Source organism: Kogia breviceps, chromosome 10 (assembly GCF_026419965.1).
Source record: "Kogia breviceps isolate mKogBre1 chromosome 10, mKogBre1 haplotype 1, whole genome shotgun sequence".
Classification (NCBI taxonomy): Eukaryota; Metazoa; Chordata; class Mammalia; order Artiodactyla; family Physeteridae; genus Kogia; species Kogia breviceps.
The window spans coordinates 73,158,472-73,179,613 of record NC_081319.1 but is presented as its reverse complement, the minus strand read 5'-3'; the positions used below and the strand labels follow the sequence as shown (position 1 = coordinate 73,179,613).

At 45.6% G+C, this 21,142-nt stretch overlaps 1 protein-coding gene across 3 annotated transcripts in view; it reads left to right on the top strand.

Moving 5' to 3' along the window:
• KIF6 (kinesin family member 6) overlaps positions 1–21,142 on the top strand; it is a 400,730-nt gene that overhangs the window by 313,743 nt on the left and 65,845 nt on the right. For all 3 annotated transcript variants that reach the window (XM_067006146.1, XM_067006147.1, XM_067006148.1), the window contains exons 14-15: positions 4,144–4,252; positions 10,492–10,547. In XM_067006146.1, coding sequence (XP_066862247.1) covers positions 4,144–4,252; positions 10,492–10,547 — 165 coding nt within the window. The remainder of the gene's footprint in view (positions 1–4,143; positions 4,253–10,491; positions 10,548–21,142) is intronic.

The window sequence follows — 21,142 nt, the reverse complement described above, 5'->3', positions numbered from 1 at the left end:
ATTGAGTTCCCCCTGTGTGTCAGGTACTATCCAGGTGCTAGCAAGACTGCAGCAAACCAAACTGACAAAAATCCCTGCCCTCATGGAGCTTACAAATTCTAGAAACACTAACAGAACATATCGACATATGAGGTGAACTGTGCAAACAGTGAACAAAACTCATGATCCTGTAAAAAAAGACTTAAAAGTTTCAGACAGGGCTTCCCTGGTGGCGCAGTGGTTGAGAGTCCTCCTGCCAATGCAGAGGACACGGGTTCGTGCCCCGGTCCGGGAAGATCCCACATGCCGCGGAGCGGCTGGGCCCGTGAGCCATGGCCGCTGAGCCTGCGCGTCCGGAGCCTGTGCTCCGCAACGGGAGAGGCCACAACAGTGAGAGGCCCGCGTACCGCAAAAAAAAAAAAAAAAAAAGTTTCAGACAAGATAGGCGCTAATAAGAGTACAATCTCGTGGGTAAATCTATTTCTACCAGGTCATCTGGAGGCCCACCACCTGCTTCCTCTATCAGGCATACTTTTCCCTGGAAAAACTGGTCTAAAAGTGGGTCTACCTTCCTCTGAAAGCTGGGCAATTTTTTACCCCTTTATAACCATTTCTTTAAGTGAGCCCCAGTTTCCTCCTCTGTAAAATGAAATTATGACCAGGGATCACGAAGAAGTTTAACTGGAATAACATGTAAGAAAGCACTTGGCACCATGCTTAGTGTCAGGTATGCAAAAAATTCATTTCTGAGTCACCCAAAGGTCATTCCTATCAGGTGGCAGAACCGCGCCTATTAATCCAGTTGCCCTGTTAATCCACACTCCTCCGACCGCTCCACCTGGGATCTCTTCCACTTCTCCACCTCGCAAGTGCCGCTTCATCTTCAGGACCCTTCACACACTCCCTGACAGAGCTGGCCCTCCCTCCTTCCCCGCCACCCAGCGCTGGACGGCACACCTGCCTTACAGGGAGCAGCAGCTTCTTTGTAACTATTTGTTGACTTTTCTTTCTCCCTTACTAGATTTTGTACTCTTTAAGGGCAAGGATCATGCTATAATCTTCTCGTTCAAGTTTATATCTCTGTCACATGCCTAGCATGTGAGTGAACAAGATGAATAAATACTTATCGAGAGAATAAATAAATCGATGATAATCTCATAGCGAAGTGAGCCCTCAGTCACTGCGTGCTTCATGGCTCCTGCTCTGTTTAGTGCACGATGTGTGCTTAGGGGCAAGAGCTCGCCAGACGAGAAAGAGCTGTTTTGCAAACCCTGAGAGGGAAAGGGAGGTGGAGGTATCTCTTCAGTACATAAAAGGCTGCTGATTAGCTTGGTGGCTGGCCCCAAACTGGAGTGAGAACTGGTCTCTTAGCACAGTCCAAAAGGGGCTGGATGTGGGCTCTGAGCCAACAGAATGGGAATGGACAAGAGTGGGACGGAGGTGGAGCCGGGCTCATGCACTGCAGCGGCCTGTGGGGTCCCTTCCACGTGCCCCTCCCTGTGGACCCAGCCTCACCCACCATGTGGCAGCCGTGAAGCCCCAGTAGGCTTCCAGGCCTGGCTGTGCCTCTTGGCCTTCAGTCTATGGGCATCCTCACCACCTCACCTTGACCTGCCTGAGCAGACACTTAGGATGCGAGCTGCTGGGATTATAGCCGTCACGCTCCTGTCCATTCACCTGAGGTCATCACCGTCCAAGAACACCAATGCCAGAATCTTCCTCCACTGTAGCAGGAGGAAAGCCAATCCCGTGTTCCTGACGTTAAGCCCATGGCACTGCAGGACCCCAGGTGCCTTTTAAATCACCAAAAATATCAAATACTTCCAGTGTAACTATCCCATAATGTGTACTTTAATAAATTTTAAGTCTTTGAAAGTTGGTGATTTGTGTATAAAATGTCACAGCGCTGGCCCCAAATTTCTTAGCACGACCTTGAAAATTCTCTGCAGAATGCTCCCGAGCAACCCTCCTGGGCTTATCTCCTCTGTGTGTCCCCTGTCCTTTCTGCTCCTGCTGCCCAGACCCACCCACACCTTAAGGAAGGCCCCTTGGGGTTTTCAGCTGATTTTAAGTTCTTCCGGGACTACTGCCATATCGGTACCATGGGTGCTGGGAAACCTCGCCCTGGCCTCTCCACCCAGCTGTCACCTTGGGCTGTCAGCTCTAAAAGAAAGCAGAGCCTGGGAGAGTAAAGGCCATGAACGCTTCTTCTTCGCTGCAGCTTTCTGGACAGCCCTCCACCCCACCTCCACCCTCGCCGCCTCTGGTTGGTGGAAGCCCTCTCATCACCTCCTGTGTGGGAAGCCATCTGGGGGTCCCACAGGCAGGCGGATTCCAGTGTAGTCTTGGTGGAGCTTCCCTCTCCCCCAGCCCTAGTCCAGAGAGACTCATTCCTCTACCCTCTGTGGTTAAAACAAATCATAAGAAATGATAAATCATAAAAATGACACAATAAAAAACATACATTGTCAGAGCTGGGCGTGGCCTAGGGTGAGGAGAAGGTGTGGAATGAGCCCTTTGGCTCCTGGTGGGCTCTGCTGGGCCAAAGCACTCTCTGGCTAATGTCTCTCGCGTATCAGGGCTCATCTCTCTGAACATCGCCCAAACCCCTTCCCAGGCCCACCCGACTCGGGAGTGTGCGGGGCAGATGTGGAGACAGAACTGAGATGTGCCCATTTGCTTCTGATTGGAAAAGGGTGGGGTGTCTTTGTGTGTGCCTCACCATTCAGACATTCTTCATGGTGCTATTTTTATCAACAGTAATCATTAAATTGGTGTCAGATGGGCTGGTCCACTTCCTTACACCGGGGCTGGGTGATGGGAGTCTGCAGGTTTTTCCAGGCAAAAGATGTGGCGTGTGGCCCACATGAACGCACCTCTGGAACCCTAGGTCTCAGAGCGAGTCCCTCTGGCCTTGGACTGTGTTCCTATGGCAACGAGAGCAAGGCTCCTCATCACTCCTGGTTCATTCCTGACCCAATTCATTTAACAGACATATGTTGAGCATCTTCTAAATGCTAGACATTGAGCGCAAGACACTGGGGACTCACAAAAAATATTATCTCTACCTCCTAAGAGACATGCATTTCATGAGAAAGCGTTGTCACATGAAGTGGCGGTGTCTACTGGGCTGTGCATGTCACAGAAACACAGTGGAGGGAGGCTTTGTTTAGTCTGGGCCTCACAGAAAGCTCCATGGAGGTGGTAGCACTCAGCCAGGGCTTCAAAGATAGAGTTAAGTGGATGAACATACAGGAAAGGGAACCAAGGGCAGAGGCATAAAAAAAAAAAATGACTCCATAGATTTATCCAAAATCCAGCTGTGAATGCAGCTGTCACCATGGGAGTCCCAGACCCACACCTGCCTGGAGCCTCACCCTGGGAGGCTGCGAGGAAGAGAGCTTTGGGGCAGGAATGCCATATGCTTACGCCCAGGGCCCTGGCCATTCTGACTCTGGTTTCAGAGTTTGGCCCCTGAGCAGGGCCCAGCCTCTGGGACAGGGAGGACAGGGGGCACACAGAGGAGATAAGCCCAGGCTTGGCCTGTAGTGGCTAAAGGGACTTGGGAGGTTGAAGTTAGACGTGCACCAGGAACCTCCACCCCAGTCTGCTTGCGGATCTTGTGATTGAGAACTTAACTCTCAAGTTAGAACTGGGGCCTCTCACTAGACACAAGCAACAAGGATGAGTCATTCTATGGAGACTAAGGGCAGAATTTTCTAGATTCTAAATCTCTGAGTTGGGATTATACTTCTTTTAACTAAATGCCTGGAAATTCAGGGTGAAATTTCACAGAAAACCAAAATAGGGCATAACAGGAAAATGGGCAGAAATGTGGCCCTGAGTGATGGTAGAGAGTGCTTTTGCAGATGTCCCCAGACATCCAGGGCTTGGTGCTCTGGTTTTCATTTCCTCTGAGCAGACATTCCAAACTCCACCCCCCATGAGTCACGTGGATGCCCAGGCTCAGGCCCACAGGGCGGGGCAGGTGTCACTGAAAGGGCCTCCTCGGTGTCGGCCAGCTGGAAGAGCCTGGGGTCACCTGTCTGGTCAGGAGCCTCTCTGCTGTGGGCCTCTTTGGCTTTGCAGTCGGACTAAAGTGACAGTGAAATTAATGGGATCCTAGTGCTCTGACTGAGGCCATTTCCCCGTGTCTCCAAACAGGGATGAGAGAGGAAATGTCATTAGGACGCCAGGAGGCTTTTGAAATTTTCAAGAGGGACCATGCTGACAGCGTCACCATCGAAGACAACAAACAGATTCTGAAGCAGAGGTAAGGCTGGCGCCATGAGCAGTTGGTCCTCCAAAGCTTAGCTGGGCCCGCCTAGAGAAAACTTGATTTCTGAAAGAAAGGCACAAGGTGTGTGCAGTTTCACGTTGAATGACATCCAGCCTGGTACACTTCCCTCCCATACGTTAAGCCTCATCATCGCAGTACCGCTGGGTAAGCAACATTAGAGCAGGGCTGTGGCTGACAGCACTTTGTATACAATTCTCACATCTCACATTAATTCTCATCAGCCTGGGACTCTATTGCTATTTAACTGCTCCAAAGGCAAAGGAAAAACATGTCTACAGACCAAATGGTACATCTTAGAACTCTAGGCCCTCCGGCTGCTTAGGAAAGCCATCCTGTACTTCTTGGTCAAAGGAAGTATTCACATGCACATCCTGTGACCCAGACACCTCTGGTGTGTTCCCCAGTCCGGAAACAGAGCAGGCTACACCGTCCGCTGACAGGTTGTCCAGCAAGCCTGTGTTCTGGACCCTTTAGAAAAAACTTAGAGGTACATCATTTGTTTCAACTAATCCATGAATTCGACGCATGTCGTCAAACTGGACGTGTGGCTCTAGAGTTCAAAAACTAGAGTTCTAGACTGTGAACTCTCATATGTCACATATGACTCTGCATCTCAGCACACAGTACATTTTCAAAAACTATTTGTTGAATTAAAATGAGATCCAGGTTTGAGAGTCATATGTTTATAAATGTTTCAAGGAAGCATGAGAAGGGGATGAGCTCTCTCAGGAAAACATGTGGAAGTACAAGGGCCTGGAGGGTAGAACCACAGGGAAAGCTTTCAAGAAAAGGGGTGGGGGGTATGGAGGAGGCCATGAGGGAGACTGAGAAGAGGGGAAGAGCCAGAAGGAAAGACCTGCCTGAGAGCCAAGAGGGGAGACGGCTCCCAGAAGCGTGTTGTCGGGGGTGTCAGATGCTCCAAAGAAACAAGCAGGAGGCAGCAGGCAAGTGAATGGGGAGCTGGCAGCTGCAAGAGCACAGTTTGGGCGCTGGGAGGGAAGCGGCAAGTGAGAAGGAATTGAGCAAAGGAGAGAGGGTGAGCAATGTGTTCAGAAAGCCTGTGAGAGGTGGGAGACATTTGTAAAAGAAAAAGGGAAGTGCCCTGAGGAGAAGGGAAGTTGGTTTCAGAAGGGGAGAGAGTTGGGCAAGATTGAAGGCCTCAGGCAGAAGCAAGCCAGTGGGGGGGAGTGAGAGATCGAGAGGGAGGAAAAACAAGGGAAACACTGACCCAGCAAGGCTCCAGGGAGCCGGGCGGTAGGGAATGTCAGAGGGAGGGGAGCCTGGAAGGAAGCCTGAACAGAAAAACACAGCAAGATGGGCTGACGCCGATACATTTCGAAGTGGAAGGAGAAGTGGGGAAAAAGAAAAAGGAAAGGCAAGCAGCACTGAGGGCCCAGCCTGGCCCGTTGACCAGTGACGTTTGCACTTGGGGGGGCATGGATCCCAGATCACTTTAGGAATTCAGTGAAGGCCGGAGCAGCCCTCCTAACCAAAGAGGTGTCTCCACCCCCTGTAACCCAGCAGTTCCCCTCCTGGCTTTACAGCCATCACGCCTCAGTATCTATGGGGATTGGTTTCAGGACTCCCATAGATAACAAAATTGGCTCAGGCTCAAGTCCCATATGTCGAATGGGTAGTACAGTCGGGCATCCAAATCCACAGGTTCCGCCCACAGATCCAGAGGGCTGACTGTATCTCCCGAGAGGTTCTCATGGATTCAGGAGGGGACATACATGAGGATGTTCACAGCAGCTCTGTTTGTGGCCGAGGAGCATTGGAGACCTCGTGGGCATCATCCCTGGGGAAGTTGAGAGGTAGAATGCTGGGGAGCTCTCTGTGCAGGCTACATGTTGGGGAGTCAGATGTGGCAGGTGGGAGATGGATTAATGCACACATACCAACAAGGACAGCGCAATTTGTATAAATTATGTAATTTATGCAAATTATGTAAATTATAAACAGATACACACAAAGCAAACAAAAACAGCTGAACAAAAAGTATACTTTAACCTACTTTGACCGTAAGAATGGCTGCCTCTGAGGGGAGCAGAATGGGAGCCCAACATGGGATATGAGTGACAGATGAATAAAACAAGGAGTGGGGAGAAGATAAAGTGAATCTAGGGAAAGCTGAAGACTCTGTCCCCAGAGAAATGGAATATGCACATCCACACACACTTTCGCCTGTGAATCCAGGGGTTTCACGAACTTCCCAGTGCTTCTCCCTGGTGCAGGCCATGTAAAATACATGGAAAATAAGCAGAGTCAGTTGGACATGTTGAAGCAGGACACCTTGTTCGTCTGGAGACAAGCATATGAAGCTGGATGACAGCTGCCTCGTCCAGTGACTTCCGAGGAGCTCTCAGCTGTGTCCGCACCTCAGGCTTCATAGCTTATATGGGCTCCCAGTAACCCTTGCTTCACAGTAAAATGACCTATGGAGCTTGTAAAAGCTACCAGAGTCTGGGCCTGACTCCCCAGATATTCTCACTGAATTAGGTAGAGCCTAAGCATCCATTTGTTTCAGGATTCCAACATGCCACCAGGTTTGAAAACCACTGGCCAGCCAGAGACCTCGTCCATAGACCTTGAAACCCAGAACCTCTGCAGGAAAGCCTCAAAACTCCACAGGTTAAACCAGTTACCAGGCGACTCCTCTGCACATTCAGGTTGAAGAACCACTGGCTTAGGAAGAACATAATACTTTGTCTTCCTTGTTCTAGATTGGCATGGCTCCAGAATCGGGCTTGTACCCTTGAGTTTAGGTCTTTTTCCAGCGGGGGATGGGTTGAGGGGATGGCAGGGATGAGGATGTTGTGGGCTTCCAACACAGAGCTCACTTAACTCTAGTAGAATAGTAGAGTTCTGATAGCCCACGGGACAGATGTGCTTTTGGGTTCAAATACATCTAAATCACACAGAATGGGCTGGTAATAATGGTGGTCCCATCTTCCTTGTGGCCATAAAGCAAAGAAATTAATGAAATTCACACAAAGCTTTCCTCTGAGAAGAGGTTTTCCCAGCAGTGAATCAGTCTTTTAAAATCAAATGAAAAGTTAGGAGGCCAGCCCACATTTTTTAAATGTCTACATCTGTTCAATGTTACCAATTATTAAAGGACTATTCGGTACTGGGGACAGTAAGCCATGACCTACTCTTTTCTCAGGACTGGAACCTTTTTCACATTCACGGAGAGTATTCAATTATCAGATATTACATGCTCATAACTGCGATGGCAGAGGACAAAGAGAAATGTTTTTATATGCAAACAAATAACTACAACCAGTGCTCCCATAGCAGACATCAAAATAAAGCATGACTTCCATGCCTCCCTTTAGGAAACAGTCTGCAGTAACCCTGATCCCTTCCACAGATTTGCTCCCGTTCCCACTAGTGACCAGGAGCACCATGTGGACCATCTGTGGGAGGACTGACCGGTCCTGGGAATACAGACATGTGCCAGAGGGGTGTTCCTCAGGGCGTCATTAAATTGCTGTTCCCTAACCCTACTTCTAGCAGACTTCCTCTTAGAAAGTCTTGTCTTTCTGGTAATCCTAAGCCACCAAGACCCACGGGCCTGACCTCCCACTTTATTCCCTGCTTCTAGCATCAAATAACTCTGCCATCCGATGGCTCAGGTATTGAGCCGTCCTGTTGGAAAAGTCCACGGAAGAGGGGCTTAGGACCCCACACACGAACCTTGGTGCAGCTCAGCCTTGTTAGCCAATGGCAAGTAGCTTCTAAGCTCAAATATAGGGACTATTGGCGGCCCAGATCCCTTTCAATTCCCTCAGCTCCCTCAGAGTGCAAGGCTGATGCAGAGATGCAGGAGGGGACCATCAATGGCTCAGACATCAGTGTTACTTAGTAGGAGCGATTTCTTCCCCTTCTTGCCGGCACCCTTTGCTACCCCACAGGGAACTTCTAGCGCATCTCAGCTCTGCCCCCAGTCTGGGGAAAGTTGTGCTACCTGCCTGTGACAAGAGAAATAAGATGTTGGCACATTAATGGGATATTTACCCTTTGGTGAACTAGAGCACGTGAGCCAATTCTTAAGCCGGATTTTTCAATAGAAGACAATTCAAGTAGAAGTGCAGTTGAAAATCACTACATTTTTCAGGCATGACTCATCCTCATAGTATATAATAATATGAAGAGAGGCTGGAAGCCTCATGCTTGGCAAATTCCAGTGCCCAGGCACCACACAGCTAACTTTCTTTTGTGGCAGATCTTTCATGCAAACTGAATCCCCTGTCACTGAGTCCCATGAAGTAACAAAAGAATAAATAATGGGGAGATTAGCCGCAATTGGAAACGAAGGCGTTGATAATGTGAACTAAACCAAGAAAAGCACCTCTTCACTCAGTTGGATCCTTCAGATAGAGAATAGAACAGCAGTCTAACACCAACGGGAAAACTGGACCACGAGTGGCGAGAAATCTCATGGCACCATCTGGAAATAACGTCCATGACAAATAGGAGTTCCCTGGTTCCTATTAGACTCCAGTTTTAACCTTTATTATTTTGCCATTTGTTTTTTGTATTTACACCTTGTCTCCTGAGCAAGAATTATGAACTCTGAGAGCAGAGATTAGATTAGAATCTTCTAAGCCTCCCACAGTTTTTTAAAACAGTGCTGGCCACAAAAATGGTACTCAAAAACACTGCTTTTTGGCTTGAGAATGACAATTTGAAATTGACTTTGAGAAATCTTAGCAGCCAAGAAAACTGCGTGAGAACTGCTTCCTAGAAGTAGGTGAATGCAGCAGCGGCTTCCTGAGAGTCAGGAAAACAAAGTTTTCATTGTCTCCCGCTCAATGGGAGACAAGAGGGCAGCCATCTTGATGGGGAAATAGGATGAAATTTTCTATTTCGATATTTTTTAAAAGTGTAAAGGAAATGAAAGGTGGATCTTCATCACAATATAACAGAGGCAGCCAAAGTACCATGTCAGGGACAAGTCAACAGAGGAAAGAAAGGGCATAGATACAGACTATACAGACATACGGTCTTTCTCTCTGATGGGGGAGAAAATTGGATGTTTGTTCACTCTATGAATAATCAACATATTAAGTTAATCACCCTAGACCAGAAGACAGGAAAGACTGCAAGGTAGGAAATAGCCCAAAAGCAGGCAGCGTGAGTGCAGGGAGCTGAGCAAGCAGTCGTTGAAGTGGTCTGGGGGAGAGTGACAGCTCCTTCCCAAGGCAGGTGGAGTAGGGTGAAGCTCAGTGGGACGTCGGGATAGGTCCTGAGGACGTAGAATGGGCGAGACTCCAGAGCTGAGTGAAGGATCTAATGGAGAGCAGGGCAGAGGATGGTGTGCAGGTTACTGGCATGAGCAGCTGGGTGAGTGGGTGCTGTGCAGCGAGAGGAGAAAGGATGGGAGGAAGGCAGGGAGGTCTTCAGGGAAGGGCATCAGTTCTGCTCTAGATCCCATGGGTTTTAATTATCTGCAGGGCATCAAATGGGCAATTGGATAGTGAGTCAGGAAATAAAGCAGGGCCGAGATGGAGATCTGAGAGGTGTCCATAGAGGTGACCAATGAAGGCACTGCCTAGAGTGGAACGAACGGAATGCTCAGAGAGAAGAGGTAGCTTGAGGAGAGGGTCTAAGACTAAACCCTGACCAGTACCAACACCTAAGGAACAGGCTGCAGAAGAAGCCTTAGAAGGCTGCAGAACAGCCTTAGACAATAAACAAACGAATCGGTATGGTTGTGTCCCATACTACTTGATTTACAGAAACTGGTGATGGGATGGATCTGCATCATGACCAGCCATAGTTTGCTGGTCAGAAAAAAAAAAGGATAAGAAAAAAAATGTTCTTTAAGTATTCTTTGACTCTAAGATCTTGGCACTGTGATTAATAGAGCACAGTACAGAAGGCTTACAGCCGTGCTTTACTCTGGTTCCCTTGTATCATAAAATACTAGAAATCAAAAGTAGATTTGATAAATCTACATAAATTAGAGACTATGAGAATGAAGTTCCATGCTGGAGAGAGGAGTAAAAATTCACGATACCAGTAATTAATACAAATTTTATCTCTACTTTTAAGCCTAATATATCTCATTCATTTAAATTTTCTTTTATGTCTTTTGATAAAGCTTTATAATATTTTAGAGACCTCTCAGAAAGCTCTTATGTTTAAAACATAATTTAGGATGAACAGAAGAGATTAAGCTCTCATTTCTTTCTTTTTTCCTCCAGATTTTCTGAAGCAAAGGCCCTGGGAGAAAGTATAAATGAAGCAAGAAGTAAAATTGGTAAGCAGATGCTATTCTGTGAGCCTCTTTCACAGGCCATTTTCCTGGTAAAAATCAGGTCATGATGTGCTTCCAAATAGCTGTAAGGTTGAGTTTCAGGAGGTCCCTGCCAAGGAAGCCGCTTTGAGAGCACCTCTCCTTGGAAGTTTGTCATCTCTCCTACCATCCATCAAGAAAAGCACTTTCTTTTGTCTAGAACTTGAACTTTTTGTCCTCATACAGCCTTGAGCTCTAGCATCCGAATGAGAAAGTTTTGCTTTTCCTGGTGTTTTCCAGCAATAGCCCAACTGGTCATAACTGTACAATTATAGTGACATTTCTCATTTTCAAGTGCCGTGGAACACTTTTACACCTCCCAGAGCTTATACTTATTGTTTTTGGCCCAGGTGTGCAATTTTCAGCACCATTTCAGTAAGCCGCCTGGAGGATGAGAGGAAAGAACGAGTCACTGTGCCTTCCAGGGCACAGCCTGCCCAGCAGGGCTCCCCCACTTAAGTGAGCGTCCCTGGACCCGTGAGGTTAAGGCAACAGGCAAACTCGAAAATAGTATGCCTCAGATCTTTGTCAGAGTGAGAGGAAAACCCTTTTTCCACACCAGGCTAGAAGACACACGGTGACCCATCTCCCAGGCTGGGGCAGCTTCATGAACCTGCAGCTTCCCTGTGGCTTCGTCTCTGTGCTAGGGAAAGCAGGAGTTACCTGGTCACAGCTGACTCCCTGTGTCCCCCGGTTCTCACCTTTGTCCTCTCATAAGTGAGGACAGGACAGAAGCCACTATGAATGTCCCTTTTGGCTTTTCCTACAGAATATGGAAGCTCACAGTAGCCTCAGGTCACTTCAGTTAGGGAAACAGGGAGCCCCACGTTCTCTTCTGTGGCCTGAGCGGAAAGAGTTGAGGCCGCCAAGCCCTGAGCCATGCCCAGTACCAGGCCAAGGATCTCCAGAGTCTCAGAGACTCTTGACTTAAGGTCCAGGATCTTGGATGGAGGAAAAATGCATCTTTATTTTCACTAGCCTCTAACTGCAGTTTAGCACTCCCTCCAATGATGAATGTCGGCCGCAGGCCACAGTAGAAGTAGCAGCACCTGTCACAGCGGAAATCACGGACGTTTTCATTTCACAGCACAGTTAACAGACATCATGAAATATCTTTTATACTCATCAGTACTTCAAAATTACAGGAGTTATTAGGCTCACCAGTAGATCTTGTTATTTAATGCATTTATATAAAAGCACATAGATATTTCTATATCACAAAAATTTTTTTTAATTTTGATTACTTCAGTGTAATTGGTCTCTCTTAAAATCCTATGTAAAACTCCTTTCTTGGTGTGAATTCTCAAAACTCCTAATACTGCATGAAAAAAAACTGGGGGTCAGAAGCACTTTTCTAGAGATAATATCCATAGTTTATCTGATTCTCAAAGGGGTCAGTGACCCAAACCAATAGCGAGGGAAGGGGAAGCAGGCTTAAGTGGATCCAGAGCCGGCTTGTCAGAATTGTCTGACTGGACGTTCCTAACGGTCTGTTTGCATCTATGCTAATTATGGAAGGCACCAGTGGCCTATACTAATACACGTAGTGTTTCTCTCTGAATACAATGAGTTGTTGTCACAAATAATTCTAAGTTCACCATAATTTTGGTGCGAAGACATACATTGATGAATCCAGTTTGCCACATTCTTGAGATTAGGCAAATTGGAGGCTGCCCTACAAGCTGCCCAAGAGACAGGGGCTGGGGTCTGAGGGATGTAATTGATCTTCCAGAGAGGATGTCTGTAATTTACACACAAAGAGTCCAGATATACTAGAAGATGCCCTGGGCAAGTAGACCTTTCTGTTTTCTAGATAATAATAAGTAGGGCTCATACCAGTGTTAAAATTCAAACATTTATTGCTAATGAGAAAGTGGCTGCTAGTTCAGTTGTGCTAATAAAACCAGTGTTACTCTGACTTCATTCTATGCAAATAGTAGACTGAGACCCATCTCCTGGCCAAGCATCTTTCAAATGTACTCTTGATCCAAGGAGGGCCCAGGTCAGTGGATCGCTGAGACTCAGCCCCATTACTCAACAAGCCCCTCACGGTGCTTGACCGCAGGGAGTAGCCCCTCCACCACTGCATCTCAGACACAAGGTTAAGATTAAGGAAGTACAAGGTGGAACTTGTACACAAATTTTAAATTTCCAAGGCAAACTTGAAGGAAACTGGTTTCAAGAGATTTATGACATTACTGAGTGCATTTTTCCTAGGGAGAAATTAAATCAAGTGGAATTTTCATTCCCCTGCAAGTCCTTTAATTAATCTAAGAGTCAGGAGGTGGGAGCGTGGCACAGATGTACCATGACTTGCGTGGGATGATGACTCAGCTCCCCTCCCAAACTGAGCCACATCCTGCCTCTGGACCCCGGGGCAGGAGTGAGATGCTGGGAGGGTGCACATGTAATTGGCCTGCCGAGAGGAAATGGAAGCTGTGTTTGTGATCTACACATCAGCCAGCTCACATGCTTAGAGTTCAGGTTGCCACTGTCTCTTCTCAGGCAATTTGCTTTTTCTCTGACATCAGGATCTAGAGCTGCCACTTGAATTTCATTCTTAAAAATCCCTAAAGGCTATTAATTCTGGAGTGACCACATAATATCTAATTTTTACGTGAGATAATCAGTCAACCAAAACTTCCATATTATTTCCTTTTCTTATAACAAGCCAACCCAAACTAGGTAGATTAAACTCTTGCCACAAACTCCTTTTTTGTCCTTCTCTGTGCACCATTTACATCAGTCCTGATGTTGAAACAAGCTGAAATCAGAAATGGAAGAAATAACCAACTTGGGATCTCCCCCAAAAATAACGGTGTCTTTGTTTCAGAAAGGAGAGCCATTTTCATTGCATTTGCCTTTCCCATACACAGTAGCATTTAGGCTGCTTTCCATCACATGGGGCTGTGTTTTGAACACATTCATGTATACCCACCTCCATTCATCATATCTCTAAAAATGCCATTAAAGCCCAAACTGTAGGGAAAGAAATAGACAGCTTCCAAAGCAGCGGCATAAACCAGGCCATTTTTCACTTAGTAAAATCCTGGCGTTGGTTTTTCTACATCAGTGAGCTACCACTGGCAGCATTGTCTTTGGCAACAAAGGACAATGAATGGCTGTTCTTTGGCTTGAGGCCCACCCTCGACCAGTCCAGGAACAAGCTGCTGTGGAGGCAGGTGAAAGAGTCTGACTGACACGTCTTGGCACCTCTTTGCCCTCCACAGACCCCTCCAGGCCTAAAGGAAAATACCCATCACAGGTCGCTGCACAGAAGGGTTTTCACCAGGGAGCCAATCAGTGATCACTTCAGAAATCATAGGCAATGTAATAGGAGTAGCTGTCAGAGAGCAGGAAACACTAGAAAAGCTAACAGAACATTCTGGAAGTTTTCTTTCTCCTACTCCACATTCAAAGAAGGACCCCCAACCCACCATTTGAACAGTACACTTTTTAAAATTGTTTCTCCTGAACATTTGGGATTTGGGAAAATCATTACTCAGATCTGGGTCTCCATCAGCAGAATACATAGGACTATTTTCCGTTGTGCATTTTCTGTACTTTCATCTTCCGCTGAGGTTTATTTCTAGACCTACCTCGTGCATATTGGCTTCTAGTATCTCACCCTGGCGTAAAGGAAAGACTATTTCCAGATCGTCTTGCTAGGCTGTGAAGACCTTTATCAAACCTATCCTTCTGTTACCATTTGTCACCAACTCTGAATAACCATCACACCCACCGCAGCTTCATTGAGCACTGACCCTGGGCCGTGTCAGGAACTTGACAAGTGCATTATCTGATTTAATCCTCACAAAGAAGAGTCATTACCTATAAAGTGGATATTATCATATGTCATAGAGTCTAAAATAAACAAATTTTTACAGTCTTAACACCTCTGAAGTCAGGAAACATTTGACCATCCACTTGGCCATTTTTTCATTTAAAAAACCTCTGTAATGAGACAGGGTCTTACAACTGATATAGTCTAGATTCTTTGAAATATAGTATTATCATTATTTTGCAGATTTTTTAAAAACGGAGTTTCAGGGAGGTGGCCTACTAAGTGGCCAAGCTGGAGTCAAAGTCCATTTCTGTCCAACTCCAAAACTTTTAAATACAGTATACTATCCCCATAAATTCAGATTTATCTGACTATGAAGTTTTTTTCTTAGTTTAATGTTCCACTAAGCTGTTACTCAGTTTTCCTGAATCTCTGCCCTTTATCTGATGTGCCCAACAAAATGCTCACACTAGATCCTAGCTCATGCACACATAGCCCAAGAAGATGAAAAGGGTCTTTGTAACATGATTAATGATAGGTCACCTTTTGCCCAATGGGGCTCAGTTGCAGGTGTGAGTGGGGTCGGACATCCAGCCTACCCTTGCTCTCCATCCCATGTGCACTGGCCCACAGTTGTATCTGCCTTAGGAAGAGGCACCTTTTTCCAATTTGCAGAAAGGTGCACTGTGGGCTTGCAGCATCCCTGGTAGGATTCAGTGTCCCACATTTCAACTATCATTTTCAGTGGTTTAGAAAATAGAATAGAGGGGTTGTATTTTCAGGCTCTATACAATTCCAGCTCAGTGGGTTTACTGATGCTTCAGAAAACATGAGAGAATTCAAAGCATAAACTTAGATGAGGTTTAGTAGGAATGGGTGTAATGAAGTGCTTATGCCTAAGTACCAAAACCAGCACCAATAAATTGGACTAGAGAAAGCCTGATTAAGGGCAGGCATAGAAATCATCAGGGGCCACAAAATAAAAATATGTCACCATAAAGTGAAAAAATACTATGTTCTCAAAAGTAAGAAATGCAAAAGTCAAGACGTCACCCTTTCGCTCTGCCCAGCATTTCCAGGTGTGCTGTGTTTCCTCAGGAGCTCTGCCTCTCTACAGGAAGAGAGGTGGTTCAGAGAAAAGCAGCTAAAGTCATGATGAAAAAGTTAGGAGGTAGATTTTTTGGCTTTATTTAGTAATCCACCAAGTTTATTTTAAATAATAAGCTCTGCTTGGCTGTTAGAGTATTTAGTTCGATTTTTCTAATTACTCTTATCAAACAAATTTAATTAATCTGTGTTCAGCTTGTATTGGCCAGGATGTTTGGCTGTAAGTATGAAAGGAAATTTATTGTCTCATGTAACCAGGAAATCCAAGGAATACAGTTGGCTTCACATGCAACCTCATCCGCCTCGTCCTCTCCCCTCCTCCTCCTCCCCTCCCCCTCTCTCTCCCCTCCTCCCATCTCTCAGTGCTACTGGACTAGGTTCTTGGATAGCCTCTCCCCATTTAGTGGGAAGGTGCCTCTGAAAGCTCTAGGCTTACATGGTCTATAGAATTCGTAATCCCAGTAAACAGGGTCTTTTCCAATAGTGTTGGCAGAAGTCCCTGGAGGGAGGAATGACTGGCCTGGCTGAGGTCATGCACCCATCTCTGAAGCAGTACCTGCATTCAGGGGAATGAAACAACTCTGACTGACTGATCCTAGATCCTGTGCCCACTCCTCGGGGCTTAGCCCATCTGCTCCACACAAGCTGAACACGATTTTTAGGGAATTAAAGAGGTATCTTTCTCCGAAGGAAGAAATGTTGGGCCGACAACAATCATATTCACTACAAACCTTTCAAATATTGATCTGTGGCTTGAAACAAGATGTATCTGTAAAGGAATGAATAGTAGTTCCTGTGAGAGACTACAACGTTTAGAGTAATTTATCCTGGAAAAAAGAAAGCTGTGAATGAGGAATTTAAAAATGGGCTTAAGTATTGGTGCCTCTGCTATAATGGAATAAATGCAAAATTGCATGATAAGAAAACTAGCAGGGATTGTAGAAAACTTAAGACTGGGAAGACCTCTCAAAACCCAGGCAATTTTATAACTAGTACTCTAACAAAACCAATTGCAATGCTAATAAAAATAATGATATAAATTTAAAAGACATGTTAAATTCCTAATGCATAAGGAAACACTATGTAAAACATCAATTTTTTTTTTTCCAAAATGAGGCTATTGTGGTAGAAGAGCATATAGGAAGGGCTGAGGGCTGAGTTATGGAGGCGTGAACAACACATACAAAGATGGGAAGGTCACCTCAACAAGGAAGAAGCGCTTCCTTCTAAGAAGGATCACTGACCACAATGGACTAGGAGGAGGAGTGTGGGGAGAGGGCTGAGTTCAGTCCTGAGCTTCCCCCCACCACCTGCTGGGCTCAGGTCTGCTAGTTTTGTGTTTAAGGACCTTTTCTTGGTGATGCAAAACTTGAATTTACTAGAAAAAAATCCTATGTCAACAAATGAGTCTGCTGTATGACACTGACCTCAGCTCCCTCTAACCAACTGCATATGAGTGATTCTTGTTAAAGAAACCTAGTTGCGTGAGGACAGACTGTGTATTACTTGATGTTATACAGAGGGACCAGTAAATTGTAGTTCATCTTTAAGGAGACTCAAAAAGGAAGAAATAATTTGCAGTTGTATTGAAACTATAGCTGATCATGTGAAAAAGACATTTTGTCAGAAAAGGTAATTAAATGGATATAGATTCTAGGAATCATTAAAAGCAGGATAGATTGGCACCTTTCTGAGATGACTCAGTGTATATAGAGATGAAAAGAGCAAAGCAGATTTCTTAAAGTCCTTTCTGTTAACAATTCAGAATGTTGAGATTCCAAGACGTGCACTTATTGGAGTGACAGCCCATAACCAGTATGACTGATGTCTTCATAGAATTGATTGAATGTTTGCTGTCATACTTTGGAGATCAAACAACAACAACAACAAAATGATTTGAGCAAGCTGGAGGGCTGTGGAGTATATTAACTGACAAGAGGTAACACTAGTAATTGTCATATATAAAGAAGGAAGCATTGATTTGGTCGGAATACCAGGAAAAAAAAAGAAAAAAATGATGGATGGCTGCCTCCCAAGAGTCCTGACAGGGTGGTCTTACCTTAGGGAATGAAACAACATCCAGGATCTGGCCTTGCTGGGTGGACTCAGGAAAGCTGTCCAATGCCAATCAAACTCACTATAAACCAGAGAGGCAATCTATTAATTTTCCATGGAGGATGTTCTTTTATAGACAGGAACTCTTAAACTGCCTCCATCCAGGGCCCCTTTTCCCAGGGGAAAAAGTAGATTCGTTATTGGAAGTTTAGTAAATAAGCATCCCCAAGCACAAAGGAGGTCAGAAAAAGGAGAAGAGTTTTGACAGATAGGTTCCCACAGTCATGGTGAAGCCACGCCAGGTGTCCACCACCTGCGGGAGCGAATATACCCACAGCAATTCAGGCAGCCTCCAGCCCGACCACACCTCTTCTGTGCACAGTACCCTTTTCTCCAGAAAAGATAGAAACCATTTCTTAGGTTTCTACTTACTAAACTATAATTATATCCCCCCTCCTGCCTCTCAAGGGTGAACCCCAAGTCACTTTGCTTCAGGTCATAGGAATAATCAGTTTTACTTTGGCCCCCTTGATTTTCAGACATAGAAACCCAGTTGAGCTAGCTCAGGCCTAGGATGCATGCATGGTGATGAATCTCCCTGAGATACAGTCATGAGATCTGAGAGCCCTCCAAGCTGGAACGGGAGCCAGAGGCAGGACCCGGGGTGGGGGTAGGGAGGTCATCGGGAACCAGCATGGCTCCAGAGCCCAGCACACTCCCCGTACCTCCCTCGGGGCCTCTTGCTACCTCTGTGCACATCTGCTCTTGCAACCTGCTGGCCCTGCTGACCCTGGATCCTGCTGGCTCTTGGCTTTGGTCTGCTCTGGCCCCAGCTGTACCTGAAAGCATCCTTTAACTCTGTTCCCAAGGTAACAAGCTAATTATTTGCTTGTTTCTTAGCTCAAAGTTATGAGAAAGAGAACTTGACTGGCCCAATTTATCTTTTCTAGGACTTCAGGACAGCTGCTGATGGCGAGCTTAAGAATGTGCTGTCTTTGAGTCAGAAATGCACCTCTGGTCCAGGCAGATGTGGCCAGGGAGAAAGAGAGGTCTTGTGTTTCAGAAAGTGTCCACCTAGGCAAGAGAGGGTGTGACAGGGGAGGTTTCTGTTTTATAAACAGGATGGATAGAGCAGGCACAATGATAGACATCTTGTATTCTCTCGGTTCTATCTCACGGGTGTGAAGATTTTTGCCAGTTCAACTCTTATAAGGCGACATCAATTCCTTTATTTCTAGGTTCTCCAGGAAGCATCTTGCTCTTGTCCCTTTGTTTTACCAACAGTAATAGTGACTAGTCTTTGTAAAGTGCATTATAATATATAGGGATTTTATTTATTTTTATCTCATCAAATTCGTTGATCTTTTCTTTTACAACTTCTTCCAGTGCTTTTGTACTTAGAAAGGGTCATGTAACAGCAATAATGATGGATTGTTCATTGCCTGGTATTTTTTTAATGCTTTCCTAAATTTTCTTATAGTTTGTATTATTGTTCTATTTTTCACACTCAACTCATTTGGGATTTATTGTGGAATGCGGTATAAGCTGAGGCTCTAAGTTGAATCTTTTTCAAACAACCAATTTTCCCAACACCTATTTCATTTAATGAAATGCCTTAAAATAAGATTTCTTCTCATAGGAGAGTCATTTCAGATTTTCGGAAGGCAGCTGATGCATTCTAATCTCATCACAGCAGTAATATACATTCTTGACATGATAATTTTCATACAAGTATTTCAAAAATAAGTTTCCCAGCAGATACTATTATCTAGAGATCAGAATAACCCTTCAGAAAAGTGCCAACTTTTATGTAAACCAGGAAGCTCACAGATGGGGAACAGTAGGTGTGTATCTGTACATGGGTGGTCCCTGCAGGCTCTGTCAGCTCCCTCTGAAGGGAAGGAGATGGTCTTTAAATAACAGCAGCACAAGCTGGGCTCACCTTACTCATTTGCCAGGGGAAGATAGTTGGTACTGTATTTTCTCACTTCCATGGAGAAAAAGTGTATTTCGTTTTCTTACCTTGATTAAAAAGGGGGAATAATGGTAGCTAAGGCGGAAATGAGAGTAGGGGCTTTGTCAGTGATGCTGTACAGGGAAGATCTGAAAACAGGAGGTTTGCTGTGTCCACCGTCTACCACCCTGAAATCACTGATGAGCCCACCTGCTGAAAAGTACCATGTTTCAAAAACACAGCACACACAAGAGTGGGACTATCCCCTCCCCGCAGTGGCCGTTCTGCTCCGGGTGGAGATGGCCATGGTTTGGTGTTGGCCTCATGTAGTAACAGGACTCCGTGGACCAGCCCCTCTCTCTAATGGGTGGTCTGCACCACAACTTACTTAAGCCTAAAACATACACATGCAGCTCCACAGCAAGGCGTGCTAGTTACAGCACAGGCCTTCAGAGGAGGCAATAAAACACCACGCAGAGACATTCGTGCAGCCACCGGCACTCTGTGCTCCCCTTCTGGCAGGTAGACAGCTGCCGTTCAGGCAGCATTTATAAAGCAGGGAAGCTCCCTCCCGAGCACATCTAGGCTACATCACTAATCAGGCATATCATGAACAAAAGCCCAACCCCGGGCAGCTGCCTGAGCAAATCTGAAAGGGGGCCCAGTGGCAGGGCAACAAGAGTGAGTGCCACAGGGACTCCCCAAAGTCTGGTATCAATGTTTGGTCAGAGCTGGGGTTGCCCAAAAGGACTGGGAGTAAACAGAGACGTATGCAGCCAACCATCGTGTGTCTAAGCACAGATTTTGGGCCGCTAAGAGTCAAAGAGATCGAGTCCACTCCAAACGTGAGCGCTCCTTTGTGGTAGATGCCTAGAAGTAGAACTGGGGAGAACAACAGCAGATATGCATTTTTAATTTTCATGAGTACTCCCCAGTTGCCTTTGCAAAAGTGTTTCATAAGTTTATATTCGCATCAGTGTGTGACAGTAACCATTCCTCTGCATCTTTGCTTTTACATCATAATATCATTTTAGGCTTTGCCAGTTGGAGAGCAAAAAATGGTCTTTCTTTATTGTCTTAATTTGCATTTCACTGACAGCCGGTGGAAGTGAGTGCTTTTTCATGTGTCTCATATCCTTTGCCCGTTGGTTGGTCGAATTTCTCTTTTTGATTTGTAGGAGCACTTAGTATCCTCTGGATATTGGGCCTTTCTCCATGGAATATTTGGCAGATGTTTTCTTCCAGTCTGTCACTTGTTTTAATTTTCTCTTAAGATTTTTGGAAGAAACCTAGAACAGTTGCTTCTCTCTAATTTTTAAAAATTTCCCTGGATAAGACTAATCTGTCTGCTCTTCTTTTTTTGAAGTTGTCCACAAGTCCCACAAGTTGGGAGGTATCAACCCTGACTCACCATAACTCTGCCCCAAAGATGTCCAAGATAACTTTGGTCATACTGCACAGATCTCACTGAAACATATATGGGTTAAAATTGAACATGATGATGATTGCAGATCATTGTCTTTTGGCCACTAGCCACTACATGAATGCATGACTCCTGCGTACAGATGTTTAAACCTTTTAGCAGACAACAAATCTGGCAGTCTTACTGCTGAAAACATAAGCTTTGTAATGAGGTAAAAACTGATTTTATTAACTTAA